A 13232-nucleotide genomic window follows, 5' to 3' on the forward strand; every position below is an offset into this window, starting at 1 on the left:
GCCGAAACGTGCGGCTTAGCAGTGCATCACCGCAACCGGAAGTCCCGTGTTAGCTTTTATTGGTAGAGAGATTGAGTTTCGGAGCCATGAGGTCATGTTGCAGCTATACAACACTCTGGTGCGGCCGCATTTGGAGTATTGCGTGCAATTCTGGTCGCCGCATTCTAGGAAGGATGTGGAAGCATTGGAAAAGTTGCAGAGGAGATTTACCAGAATGTTGCCTGGTATGGAGGGAAGACCTTATGAGGAAAGGCTGAAGGACTTGAGGCTGTTTTCGTTAGAGAGAAGAAGGTTAAGAGATGACTTAATTGAGGCATACAAGATGATCAGAGGATTGGATTGGGTGGACAGTGAGAGCCTTTTACCTCGGATGGTGATGTCTAGCACGAGGGGACATACCTTTAAATTGAGGGGAGATAGATATAAGACAGATGTCAGAGGTAGGTTCTTTACTCAGAGAGTAGTAAGGGTGTGGAATGCCCTGCCTGCAACAGTAGTGGACTCGCCAACACTAAGAACATTCAAATGGTCATTGGATAGACATATGGACAATAAGGGAATAGTGTAGATGGGCTTTAGAGTGGTTTCACAGGTCGGCGCAACATCGAGGGCCGAAGGGCCTGTACTGCGCTGTAATGTTCAATTCCTGCCAATCGGGGCCGTTTTCTTGATCTAATTGGGGTCCGAATGTACTCTGAAAGCCATTTTGCACGGACAGCAGAGATTGCAATTCTGCAATTTGCTTCCGGCACTTTGCATGGTCTACGGAGCTCTGCCTTTGTTCCGTTGTGGAAGCATGGAGTGCTCGTAGGGCTGCTTTTAAATCATTGCACTGCTTTTGCAATTTCTCAACTTGGTATTCTGTTTCTTGTCTCACCAAGACCGCACGTTGCGTGTCCTGGTAGGCCTTATCGTATTGTGTCTGAAAGCTGTTCAAATCATAGATTATCATAAAATTTACAGTGCAGAAGGAGGCCATTTGGCCCATCGAGTCTGCACCGGCTCTTGGAAAGAGCACCCTACCCAAGGTCAACACCTCCACTCTATCCCCATAACCCAGTAACCCCACCCAACACTAAGGGCAATTTTGGACACTAAGGGCAATTTATCATGGCCAATCCACCTAACCTGCACATCTTTGGACTGTGGGAGGAAACCGGAGCACCCGGAGGAAACCCACGCACACACGGGGAGGATGTGCAGACTCGGCACAGACAGTGACCCAAGCCGGATTCGAACCTGGGACCCTGGAGCTGTGAAGCAATTGTGCTATCCACAATGCTACCGTGCTGCCCAAATGCGCGAGACAAGACTGATGTGCCTACTTGGCATCATCCACCTCTCTGTCCCTTGCTGCTAACTGCTCTTTCAGATCTCGATTCTCTTTCTCTACCTCACTCACGTCTACTTCACTGGTTCTGTATCTCTCCTCTATCTCTCCACGGAGCGTCCTAACGACCTCCTCTGTGCCTCGCAATTGTGCCAAACAGGACACGATTGCCATCGGCTTGCGAGCTTTTCCCAAGCTCTTCTTGTGGATCTCTGACAGGTTCTCCCACCAAGTATGTCCTATACTCCCGGGTCCTGTTTCCTCATTATCACAGAATTCACTCCAAAGGGGCCATCCTTTCCCTTTGAGATATTTCCTGATCTCTTCTTCCCAAACGGAACACTGTCCTACTCTACTGGTCGCTGCGACCTCAAATTCCTGGGGGTTCATAAGGCGTTCCATTGCCTTCATTGCCATTTTCTCTACTAGGATCTCTAACGAATTTGGAACAGGGGTGATGAAGCGGTGATGTAAACACGGGTACTGCTTACACTAATTTCCGGCCTGCAAAACTCCCGACAGTGTTTCGCAACAAAATCTCTCAGGTTTACCTTATATCCCTGTTAGCACGCATGCATTAACACACTTCCGAATCTCAGAGGCTTGACCAGTACTGTTTTGACACTTGTGGTTTTTCTTTCTGTTGCCAATTGGATTCTCAATTCAGATTTTGGGTTCTCTCGGAGTGGTTAGGCCATTTCTAAGTCGAATCCCACCAGAGTCGCCAGTAAATATTGCTAACTTTTGGTTGTGCTCTTAATTTGGCTCTATTTAATCATGTTTGCTCAAGAGTCGCTAGGTATCTTTCGACACCGCCACAAGGCTCAGAACCGAATACTGATCAATGATTCGATACACCAGTTAGTAAGTTCAAAAGCAATACTCATTTATTTACACACAGTCAAATCTACTAATACATAAACTCTACAAACTAAACTACCACTATTACTAAGACCTATACTTAGCTTCGGGCACCCACTCAGTCAGAGGAACAATGGCCGTTGCTCGGTTCTGAGGCTGCTGGGTTGAGCTGTTTACAGGGTAGCAACTAGGAGCGTCTATCTCGTAGCGTGCGTTGACTTGGAACTTACTTGGTCTGCTGTAGCTGCGAGGCTGGTCTCTCTCTTCACTGAGAGCCAAAGCCAAAGGAGAAAGATTCTCCCTTGGGTGATACCTCTTATACTGCAAAGGGCTTCACGCTCTTTTGGGCGGGCCTTGAACTTGGCCTCAACTAATTGGGTCTTTCCCAATCATCGGTATCGATTTTCCTCAAATAGAGGGGTGGTTCCCTGATCGCTGGGCGTGTCCTGGTGACTGTCAGTCTGCTTTGTCTTAGCTTCTTCTGGCGCCGGGGAGTCTGCCTTAACATTGTGTATCTAAATGTTTTCCTTTTGTCCCCGGAGATGGCTCATTAGTATGTAAATTGTTTGGTAGTTTCTGTTCTGTCTGAGCGTTTAAGATTCTAATCAACAGACAGAGCTTGCACCTGCTTGTTTCTTAGCATTGTCCAATTTTCCCTGCATTCTTTTCAAGTGTCCATTTTGTAATTGGGACGTGGCCATCCCAGATGGCTACAGCCCCCAGTTCATATTTCTAAAATCTGCACTACAGATGGTGCAATGAAGATGTCATAAAAGTAAGATCATCATTCATTCCAAACCATATGTGTATTTACAGAGAGAGGCTTAATGGGATATTGTTATGATTGCTGGAGATTACCTGGGGAGTAGATAATTTGAGACATTGTGTTTAGACTTTGGTAAGCAGGTCAGTGGGGCTGAGTGGGATAAAGATGATGTAATTAATGGGAGGAACCAGGTCTGTAGCAGACAGATTGGGTTTTTTAAAGTTTTGCTGGGAGCTTTGAGCTAAGGAGCAGCTTTGGAAAAAGGTTGGCAGATTAAACAGCAGTCTGACACAAACATACGGTACCTGTAGGCTGGTTCCTGACAGGATATCTCTCTTTCTTCATGCAGCATGTCCAAGAAATCTCTAGTCAAGAGACAGTATATATCCCTGTGTTTGCTAACTTTATTTATAAGTGTTTTTGGATCTGTGAGGAGTTTTGCATGATTGGAGATAGAGAATGTATAAGTTAGAAGTTAAAGTGTTTCCTTTTCATAGAATTTACAGTGTAGAAGGAGACCATTCGGCCCGTCGAGTCTGCACCGGCTCTTGGAAAGAGCACCCTACCCAATTTTAAGAATTGTTTAACTGTCCATTGTAAGCTATTTTCTGTGATGTTAATGTAGTACAATTGTGTATTCATAATAAAGTTTGTTTTGATATACTGTATCCATATTTGTCAGTGGAATTACGCCTGGAGAAATGTGTCCTTTCCTGAAAGTTTTCAAATTGATAAAAAGTGTTTGGTTGGAGTTCTTTTAAAAAAATATATTTTTATTTGTTTTTTAACATTTTAACATTTTATACATAAAACAAAAGAAACTCCCGCCCCACTCGACCAACAAATACACATATGACTCGAAAAATAACCCCCCATGCCTACCCCCTCCCAAACTCCCCCTCCTCTTAGCGGCTGACGGTAACCAACTATTTAAAGTGAAGAATAAATAGACCCCATCTCTTATGGAACCCCTCAATCATCCCCATTAAGGTGAACTGAACCTTCTCAAGATACAGAAACTCCATTAGGTCCGCCAGCCATACTGAGGCACAGGATGGAGAAGCTGACCTCCACCCCAGCAGGACCCACCTGCCATTCATGAGCGACGCAAAGGCTTCCCCACCCCCGTCTGTAGGTCTGGCAGGTCCAACACCCCAAATATGGGCTCCAAGTCCAAGTGCGGGATCGCCGACATGGGCTGAAGAATGAACCCCAAAACCTCTCCAACTTCGATCAGGACCAGAACATATGTACATTGTTGGCCGGTTCCCTCATACACCACTAGCAAGTGTCCTCCACCCCCCCAAACAACAGGCTCACCCTTGACCCCATCAGCTGTGCCCTGTGCACTATCTTTAATTGTATTAACCCCAGTCTCGCACACAAGGTTGAGGCGTGTTTGGGATTCTTGTCTGGTATTCTAACAAGTGTTGGGGTCTGGTCTGGGATCTTAACAATACTGCTCATTATTTTGAGCGCCTCTGTCAAATTTCCCTCAACCGTATCTTCTCCAAGGAGAACAGTCAGCAAACTCTACAAGTTTTCTATGTAATTCAAGTTTCTCATTCCAGGAATTCCTACCCTGAAGAAGTACTGCTCTTCTCTCCGACGGGATTTCCGTAAGTCCCTCCCCCACTATCCAACTTCACTGCTTTCCATTTCTCTCTTAGTGTTGGTGTTGCTAACTTTTGGTTGGTTCTTAATTTGGCTCTATTTAATCATGTTTGCTCAAGAGTCGCCAGGTATCTTTCGGCACCGCCACAAGGTTCAGAACTGAATACTGATCAATGACTCGATACACCAGTTAGTAAGTTCAAAAGCAATGCTCATTTATTTACACACGTCAAATCAACTCATACATAAACTCTACAAACTAAACTATCACTATTACTAAGGCCTATACTTAGCTTCGGGCACCCACTCAGTCAGAGGAACAATGGCCGTTGCTCGGTTCTGAGGCTGCTGGGCTGAGCTGTTTACAGGGTAGCAACTAGGAGGGTCAATCTCGTAGCGTGCATTGACTTGGGACTTATTTGGTCTGATGCAGCTGCTAGGCAGGTCTTTTTCTTCGGTGAGAGCCAAAGCTAAAGGAGGAAGATTCTCCCTTGGGTGATACCTCTTATACTGCAAAGGGCTTCGCGCTCTTTTGGGCGGGCCTTGAACTTGGCCTCAATTAATTGGGTCTTTCCCAATCATCTGTATCAATTTTCTTCCAATAGAGGGGTGGTTCCCTGATCGCTGGGCGTGTCCTGGTGACTGTTAGTCTGCTTTGTCTTAGCTTCGTCTGGCGCCGGGGAGTTTGTCCTAACATTGTGTATCTAAATGTTTCCCTTTTGTCCCCAGAAATGGCTCATTAGTATGTAAATTGTTTGGTAGTTTATGTCCTGTCTGAGCGTTTAAGGTTCTAATCAACAGACAGAGCTTGCACCTGCTTGTTTCTTAGCATTGTCCAATTTTCCCTGCATTCTTTGCGGGTGTCAATTTTGTAATCGGGACGTGGCCATCCCAGATGGCTACACTGGACAAGGTATTTACCAAGACTCGCTTCCACAGCCATATTTTCTTCCTCCGTGACTGTCTTCGTCTCCGACTCACCCCACAGGGATTTCAACTTAAATTCCACCCTGCAAGTAACCTCCAGGATTACAGGTACCTCCCGGATATACAACATTCCTCGAACTTCTGCTCTCGCTACATCCTGAAAGCCACACTCAGTGCCATGAGCCGCCACATGAAGACACTCGACATTTCTCTCCAGCAGCACCGTCTTACTCTCTCTCAAAGCTGTCCCTGTCCCCAGTTTCATTTCATCCTTCGCATTATTCGACGCCGTAACAAGTTTCTTTTCCTGTTTCTCACAGATGTTAAGGAACGCAAGCTTCAACAACTCATCAACACCACAGCCCATCCTAGGCCCTCCACCAGTCCCAATCCCTCATACCCCATTTCTCCCAATATCAACACCACAGTCCATCCCAGGCCCTCCACCAGTCCCAATCCCTCGTACCCCATTTCTCCCAACATCAACACCACTGCCCATCCCAGGCCCTCCACCAGACCCAATCCCTCGTACCCCATTTCTCCCAGCCCCAGCCCTTGCCGCGTGTTCACCATAGCCTCCGACCTTCCCCTCTCTGAGGCTGAGCGTGCTGTTCTCAGCAAAGGACTCAGCTTTGTACCCTTACGTCCCCATCTCAATGAATTCCGGGCTCGACATGATGTTGAACTCTTCTTTCGCCGCCTTCGTCTCCGTGCCCACTTCTTTGGGCAAGAATCCTCCCCCCTTTCCACTGATCCTTTCATGGGCCTCCAACATTCTGCCTTCAAGTGGACCCCCGCCCCCCCCCCCCAACCCTGGCCGGGACAATTACCTGGCCTTGATTTTTTCATTGAGAACTGTCAACGGGTCATTGGCCGTCTTAATTTTTCTGCCATTCCAACCTCTCTCTTTCCGAACTTTCTGCTCTTCACTCCATCAGGTCTAACCCCGACTTTGTCATCAAACCTGCCAACAAAGTGGGTGCTGTTGTCGTCTGGCCCACTGACCTCTACCTCGCAGAGGCTGAGCGCCAACTCTCAGATACTTCCTCTTACCAGTCCCTGGACCATGACCAGACCACTGAACATCAAGCCATTATCTCCAACACCGTTAGTGACCTCATTTCCTCCGGATGCCTTCCCCCTATGGCTTCCAACCTCATAGCCTCCCAACCCCGGACAGCCCGCTTTTACCTACTTCCCAAAATCCACAAAAAGGACTGTCCCGGCAGGCCCATTGTGTCAGCATGCTCCTGCCCCACCGAACCTATTTCCTCTTATCTTGACTCCATCCTCACTCCTCTGGACCATTCCCTCCCCACCTACATCCGGGATTCCTCCGATGCCCTGCGTCATATTGTCAGCTTCCAGTCCGCGGGCCCGAACCGCATTCTATTCACCATGGATGTGCAATCCCTTTACACCTCCATCCCACACCAGGATGGTCTGAAAGCTCTTTGCTTCTTTCTCGAAAAGAGGCCCGGACAAATCCCATCCACCACCACTCTCCTCCGCCTGGCTGAACTTGTTCTATCTCTCAACAACTTCTCCTTTAACGCATCTCACTTTCTCCAAATCATAGGTGTAGCAATGGGTACCCACATGGGTCCTTGCTACGCTTGCCCTTTTATGGGGTATGTGGAACATTCCTTGTTCCAGGACTATCCGGGCCCCTCCCACAACTCCTTTACCGATACACTGATGATTATTTTGGTGCCGCGCTCTCGCCCAGACCTGGAAAAATGCATCAACTTCGCTTCCAGTTTCCACCCCTCCAACACTTTCACCTGGTCCATCTCAGACACTTCCCTTCCCTTCCTTGATCTTTCTGTCTCCATTTCCGGCAATAGACTATCCACTACAAGTCCACTGATGCCCACAGCTATCTGGACTACAGCTCTTTGCACCCTACACCCTGTAAGGACTCCATTCCTTTCTCTCAACACCTTCGCCTCCATCGCATTTGTTCCTATGATGCCACTTTCCAAAATGGTGCTTCGGAAATGCGTTCCTTCTTCCTCAACCGTGATTTCCCACCTACAGTTGTGGACAGGGCCCTCAACAGTGTGCGGTCCATCTCCCACGCCACCACCCTCACCCCCTCCACCCCCTCCCAGAACAAGGATAGAGGCCCCTCGTTCTCACATTTCACCCCACCAGCCTCCGTATGCAAAGCATAATCCTCCGCCATTTTCGCCAATTGCAGCATGATGCCATCACCAAACACATCTTCCCTTCACTCCCTCTGTCAGCATTCCGCAGAGACCATTCCCTCTAAGACAATCTAGTCCACTCTTCCACCATACCCAGTACCTCTCCCATCACCCATGGCACCTTCCCGTGCAATCGCAGAAGGTGTAACACCTGCCCCTTTACCTCTTCCATGCTTAACATCCCAGGCCCAAAACACTCATTACAGGTTAAGCAGCATTTCACTTGCATCTCTTCCAATTTGGTCTACTGCATTTGCTGCTCCCAATGTGGTCTCCCCTATATCGGAGAGACCAAACGCAGACTGGGTGATCGCTTTGCAGAGCATCTTCGGTCAGTGCGCATTCAGGACCCTGACCTTTCTGTTGCTTGCCATTTTAACAAAAGATCCTGCTCCCATGCCCACATGTCTGTTCTTGGCCTGCTGCAATGTTCCAGTGAAGCTCAACGCAAACTGGAGGAACAATATCTCATCTTCCGGTTAGGCACGCCTAACATCGAATTCAACAACTTCAGACGATTAGCTCTACCTCACCTCGAAAGAGAAAATGCTGGAAAATCTCAGCAAGTCTGGCAGCATCTGTAGGGCGAGTAAAGGGCTAACGTTTCGAGTCCGATGACTCCTTGCTGCCAGACTTGCTGAGATTCTCCAGCATTTTCTCTTTCGTTTCAGATTCCAGCATCTGCAGTAATTTGCTTTTATCTACCTCACCTCAACCCATTTGTTTTCATCCCATTTCGTTTTAACTGTCTTTTCCCATTTCTTTCTTTCTTAATATATATTTAATTCCACTCCCCCCAATCTTATCCACCTTTCCTTCACCTTTCTCCTCTTTGCTTCCCCCTTCCCCTCCCCCCATATCTACAGTTCATCCTCTGATGTTAGTTTCCCTGCTGTTTGACCTTTCACATCTTTTGTCCTCTCTGGGGACTGCCATTAGCACTCTTTCCCCTTGGTTTCTGTGGCCATTAGCACCCAGTTTCCCTGGGTTTCTGTGGCTATGACTCATCTTTCATTCTCACTCCACAGTTTAAATATTTCCCACTTTCTCTGTCTGTTAGCTTTGACAAAGTGTCATCGGACTCGAAATGTTAGCTCTTTTCTCTCCCTACAGATGCTGCCAGACCTGTTGAGATTTTCCAGCATTTTCTCTTTCGTTTCTCATCCCTGGAATCATTCTCATTAATCTTTTCTGCACCCTCTCGAAGACTCTGACATCCTTCCCAAGGTGTGGTGCACAGGATTGGATACAATAATTCTATTGTGGACGACCAGGGCTTTATACAAGTTTAACGTAACTTCCTTGCTTTTGAACTCGATCTCCCTATTGATAAAGCTCTGGATGTTGTATGCTTTATTAAACACTCTCTCAACCTGTCCTGCAACCTTCAATGAATTATGCACATATGCACCTATGTGATAAACCCAATGATATCATTTCTGGATGTACTCATAGGTCAGGTAAGAACTGGTAAAAATTGAGAAAATACAGAGACAGCGAAAGGGAGGAGGGTGGAAAAGAAGAAAAGGTAAGGTTGCTAATGTAGTAGTATATGGATAGCTGAATTATTCGAGTCGGTTATGGAAAGTGAATGATATATGGGTCTAGCTCATTTTGGGCATGCGAATGGTGGTTTGATGGTATTGTCAATATGTAGCCAGGTAAGTTAATGATAATGTTATGGGTTGGGAGGAGAAAGGGAGGGAGTGTGGGTATGATCAGGACATATGGATCAGGTCCATTGCATAACAGCCATCCAGCCAACTGAGCTAAACCAGTCACCTCGTGAAGTGTCTGGCCACCACCTCTTCACTGACTGATATACCGCATTGAAGAAAAGATTCGATTAACTGTACCCAAGACAAGGGACTTCAGTTATGGAAGATGGATTGCTGAAGCGAGCAGTTTTCCTTGACGAGAAAAGCGGGGGGGGGGGGGGGGCGGGGGGCGGTGGATGTGGCGGCATGGTGACGCTGTGGTCAGCGCTGCTGCTTCACTGCGCCAGGAACCCGGGGTCAATTCTGGCCTCGGGTGTCTGTCTGTGTAGAGTCTGCACGTTGACCCTGTGTCTGCGTGGGTTCGTCCGGGAGCTCCGGTTTCCTCCCACAGTCCAAAGACGTGAGGGTCAGGTCCATTGGCATTGACAATGCTCAAATTGACCCTTGGCGTCACAAAGTTGCTGGGATGGGGCAGGAGAGGTGGGCACTCTTTCGGAGGGCCGGTGCGGACCCAATGGGCCGAATGGCCTCCTTCTGCACGGTAGGAATGGTCTGGTCCTGTGGTTCTGAGGGCGAAGAGGAGCTTTCAGAGGGATGCTCAAAATGAGGAAGGGGCTGAATGGAGGGAGGAGGCTCCGCCTCCCGCTATTATCAGAAGCCCCGCCCACTCGGCGAAGGGAAGAGGCCCCGCCGCCGCCGCCGCCAGGATCCGAAGCCCCGTCCACTTCGCGAGGAGCGGAAGCCCCGCCCCTCTCCGGGCTCTCGCGAGAGTTGGCCGGCGGCTCCCTCGCGCTTCCTTCCTCAGCGGGTCGGCCATTTTGCAGCAGCTCCCGCTCGCTCACTTGCTCCCTTCACTCACTCACTCTCTCTGCAGCGGGACATGGCCGAATACTCAGCAGTGGCGCCGCCCAACGCGTTAGGCGGCGGTGGTGGTGGCGGCGGCAGCGGTGGAGCGGGAGGAGGCGGAGCAGGCGGTGGAGGAGGAGGAGGCGGCGGTGGTGCCGGCGGCGGCGGCTTTAAGAACGACGCGTTCGCCGACGCCCTTCAGCGGGCCAGGCAGGTGGGTCAAACCGCCTGGAATAAAATGGAGGCGGCCCCGGGGGGGGGTCAGAGAGCGAGGGCGTGAGGCCCTGGCCGAGCCGCCGCCATTTAGCTCAACTCGGTTTCGGGGGAGGCGGCAGGAGCGGGAGTAGGCCACGTTTCCCGGGGCGGGGGGGATGAGGGGTTGATGGGCCCTGGTGGCGTGGAGAGGGATTGATGGGCCCGGGGGGTGGGGGGAGAGGGATTGATGGGCCCGGGGGGTGGGGGGAGAGGGATTGATGGCCCGGGGGGGGGGGGAGAGGGAGGGATTGATGGCCCGGGGGGGGGGGGGAGAGGGAGGGATTGATGGCCCGGGGGGTGGGGGGAGAGGGATTGATGGCCCGGGGGGGGGGGGGGGGGAGAGGGAGGGATTGATGGCCCGGGGGGGGGGGGGGAAGAGGGAGGGATTGATGGCCCGGGGGGAGAGGGATTGCTGGCCCGGGGGGGGGGGGGGAGAGGGATTGCTGGCCCGGGGGGGGGGGGGGGGGAGGGATTGATGGCCCGGGGGGGGGGGGGGAGAGAGGGATTGATGGCCCGGGGGGGGGGGGGGGGGAGAGGGATAGATGGCCCGGGGGGGGGGGGGGGAGAGGGATTGATGGCCCGGGGCGGGGGGGGAGAGAGGGATTGATGGCCGGGGGAAGGGAGAGAGTGAGAGGGATTGATGGCCCGGGGGGGGGGGGGAGGGATTGATGGCCGGGGGGGGGGGGGGTGGAGAGGGATTGATGGCCCGGGGGGGGGGGGGGAGAGGGATTGATGGCCCGGGGCGGGGGGGGAGAGAGGGATTGATGGCCGGGGGAAGGGAGAGAGTGAGAGGGATTGATGGCCCGGGGGGGGGGGAGGGATTGATGGCCGGGGGGTGGGGGTGGAGAGGGATTGATGGCCCGGGGGGGGGGGGGGAGAGGGGATTGATGGCCCGGGGCGGGGGGGGAGAGAGGGATTGATGGCCCGGGGGGGGGGGGGGGAGAGGGATTGATGACCCGGGGGGGGGGGGGGAGAGGGATTGATGGCCCGGGGCGGGGGGGGGAGAGAGGGATTGATGGCCGGGGGAAGGGAGAGAGTGAGAGGGATTGATGGCCCGGGGGGGGGGGGGGAGGGATTGATGGCCGGGGGGGGGGGTGGAGAGGGATTGATGGCCCGGGGGGGGGGGGGGGGGGGGAGAGGGATTGATGGCCCGGGGCGGGGGGGGAGAGAGGGATTGATGGCCGGGGGAAGGGAGAGAGTGAGAGGGATTGATGGCCCGGGGGGGGGGGGGGGAGGGATTGATGGCCGGGGGGGGCGGGGAGAGGGATTGATGGCCCGGGGGGGGGGGGGGAAGAGAGGGATTGATGGCCCGGGGGGGGGGGGGAGAGGGATTGATGGCCCGTGGGGGGGGGGAGAGAGGGATTGATGGACCGGGGGGGGGGGGGAGAGAGGGATTGATGGCCCGGGGGGGGGGGGGGGGGGTAGGGATTGATGGCCCGGGGGGGGGGAGGGATTGATGGCCCGGGGGGGGGGGGAGAAGAGAGGGATTGATGGCCGGGGGGGGGGGGAGAGGGATTGATGGTCCGGGGGGGGGGGGTGAAGAGGGATTGATGGTCCGGGGGGGGGGGGTGACGAGGGATTGATGGTCCGGGGGGGAGGGGGGGATTGATGGCCGGGGGGGGGGGGGAGAGAAGGGGATTGATGGCCGGGGGGGGGGGGGGAGGAGAAGAAGGGGACTGATGGCCCCGGGGGGGAGGGGGGGATTGATGGCCCCGAGGGGGGAGAGGGGGATTGATGGCCCCGGGGGGGGGGGGGGGGGGGGGGGATTGATGGCCACAGGGGACGGGACTGATGGGCCCCGGGGGGGGGGGGGGGGGGGGGAAGAGAGTCTGATGGCCCCGGGGGGGGGGGGGGAGAGAGACTGATGGCCCCCGGGGGGGGGGATTGATGGCCCGCGGAGTGAGGGGGGGGGGGGGGGGGGGGGGGGGTTGATGGCCCTCGTGTTGGGGGAAGGGCCTGGTTCGCAGCGCCTCTACAATAGAGAGCCAGCTGGGCCTACCGCTCGGCGCCAGGCCGCGGTTTCCCATTCATTCCGCAGCCCGCCGGGGTGGCACTCGGCACCGGGCGACCCGCAACAGCAGCAGTTTCTTTGTTAACTCAAGGTTGGGGCATTCCTCCCCGCCCCACACATTTTCTGTGCTGCTGTTTCTCATCTGGTTGGCCGGTTTAATGTGGCGTTCGTTTGCAGGAGGAACGCACATGTCTCCCCCCCCCCCCCCCCTTCTTTGTTAAACTTCCCCGCCTGCCTTTCTCTCGCTTCAACACCAGGCAACCTGGCGGGCGGATGGTGAGAGAGATTTAGCACAACACTCCAGTTGTGAAAGTGGGCGGCACGGGTGGTTAGCCCTGTTGCTGCAGCACCAGGCACCGAGTCTGCACATTCACACCGTGCGTTTCCTCCCACGAGTCCCGAAATACGTGTTGTTAGGTGAATTGAACATTCGGAATTCTCCCTCAGTGTACCTGAACAGGCGCCGGAATGTGGCGACTAGGGTCGCAGTAACTTCATTGCAGTGTAAATGTAAGCCTACTTGTGGCACTGATAATGAATATTATATCATAAAAAGTGACTTTGTGACAGGCGCCACAGCGGACCCAGGGTTGCAGAGTGTGGTCCCTGCAGCTGCCCACTAATTTTGGCAGTCACGCATTTTCGACAAAAACATTTCCGTGGCATGTTGATTGCAAAGACACACAAATCATCA

General features: G+C 52.9%; 1 protein-coding gene across 11 annotated transcripts in view; it reads left to right on the plus strand.

Annotated features, from left to right (window-relative positions):
• The first annotated feature begins 10211 nt into the window (after nt 1–10211).
• The window catches only part of fubp1 (far upstream element (FUSE) binding protein 1), a 54735-nt gene continuing 51714 nt past the window's right edge, over nt 10212–13232 (plus strand). For 4 of the 11 annotated variants that reach the window (XM_072510390.1, XM_072510392.1, XM_072510393.1 and 1 more), the window contains exon 1: nt 10213–10486. In XM_072510390.1, coding sequence (XP_072366491.1) covers nt 10307–10486 — 180 coding nt within the window. In that variant the 5' untranslated portion in view covers nt 10213–10306. Of the gene's footprint in view, nt 10487–13232 lie in introns of all 11 variants that reach the window. The other 7 variants (XM_072510395.1, XM_072510398.1, XM_072510399.1 and 4 more) reach the window with 2 other exon arrangements.

Source organism: Scyliorhinus torazame, chromosome 7 (genome assembly GCF_047496885.1).
Source record: "Scyliorhinus torazame isolate Kashiwa2021f chromosome 7, sScyTor2.1, whole genome shotgun sequence".
Lineage (NCBI taxonomy): Eukaryota > Metazoa > Chordata > Chondrichthyes > Carcharhiniformes > Scyliorhinidae > Scyliorhinus > Scyliorhinus torazame.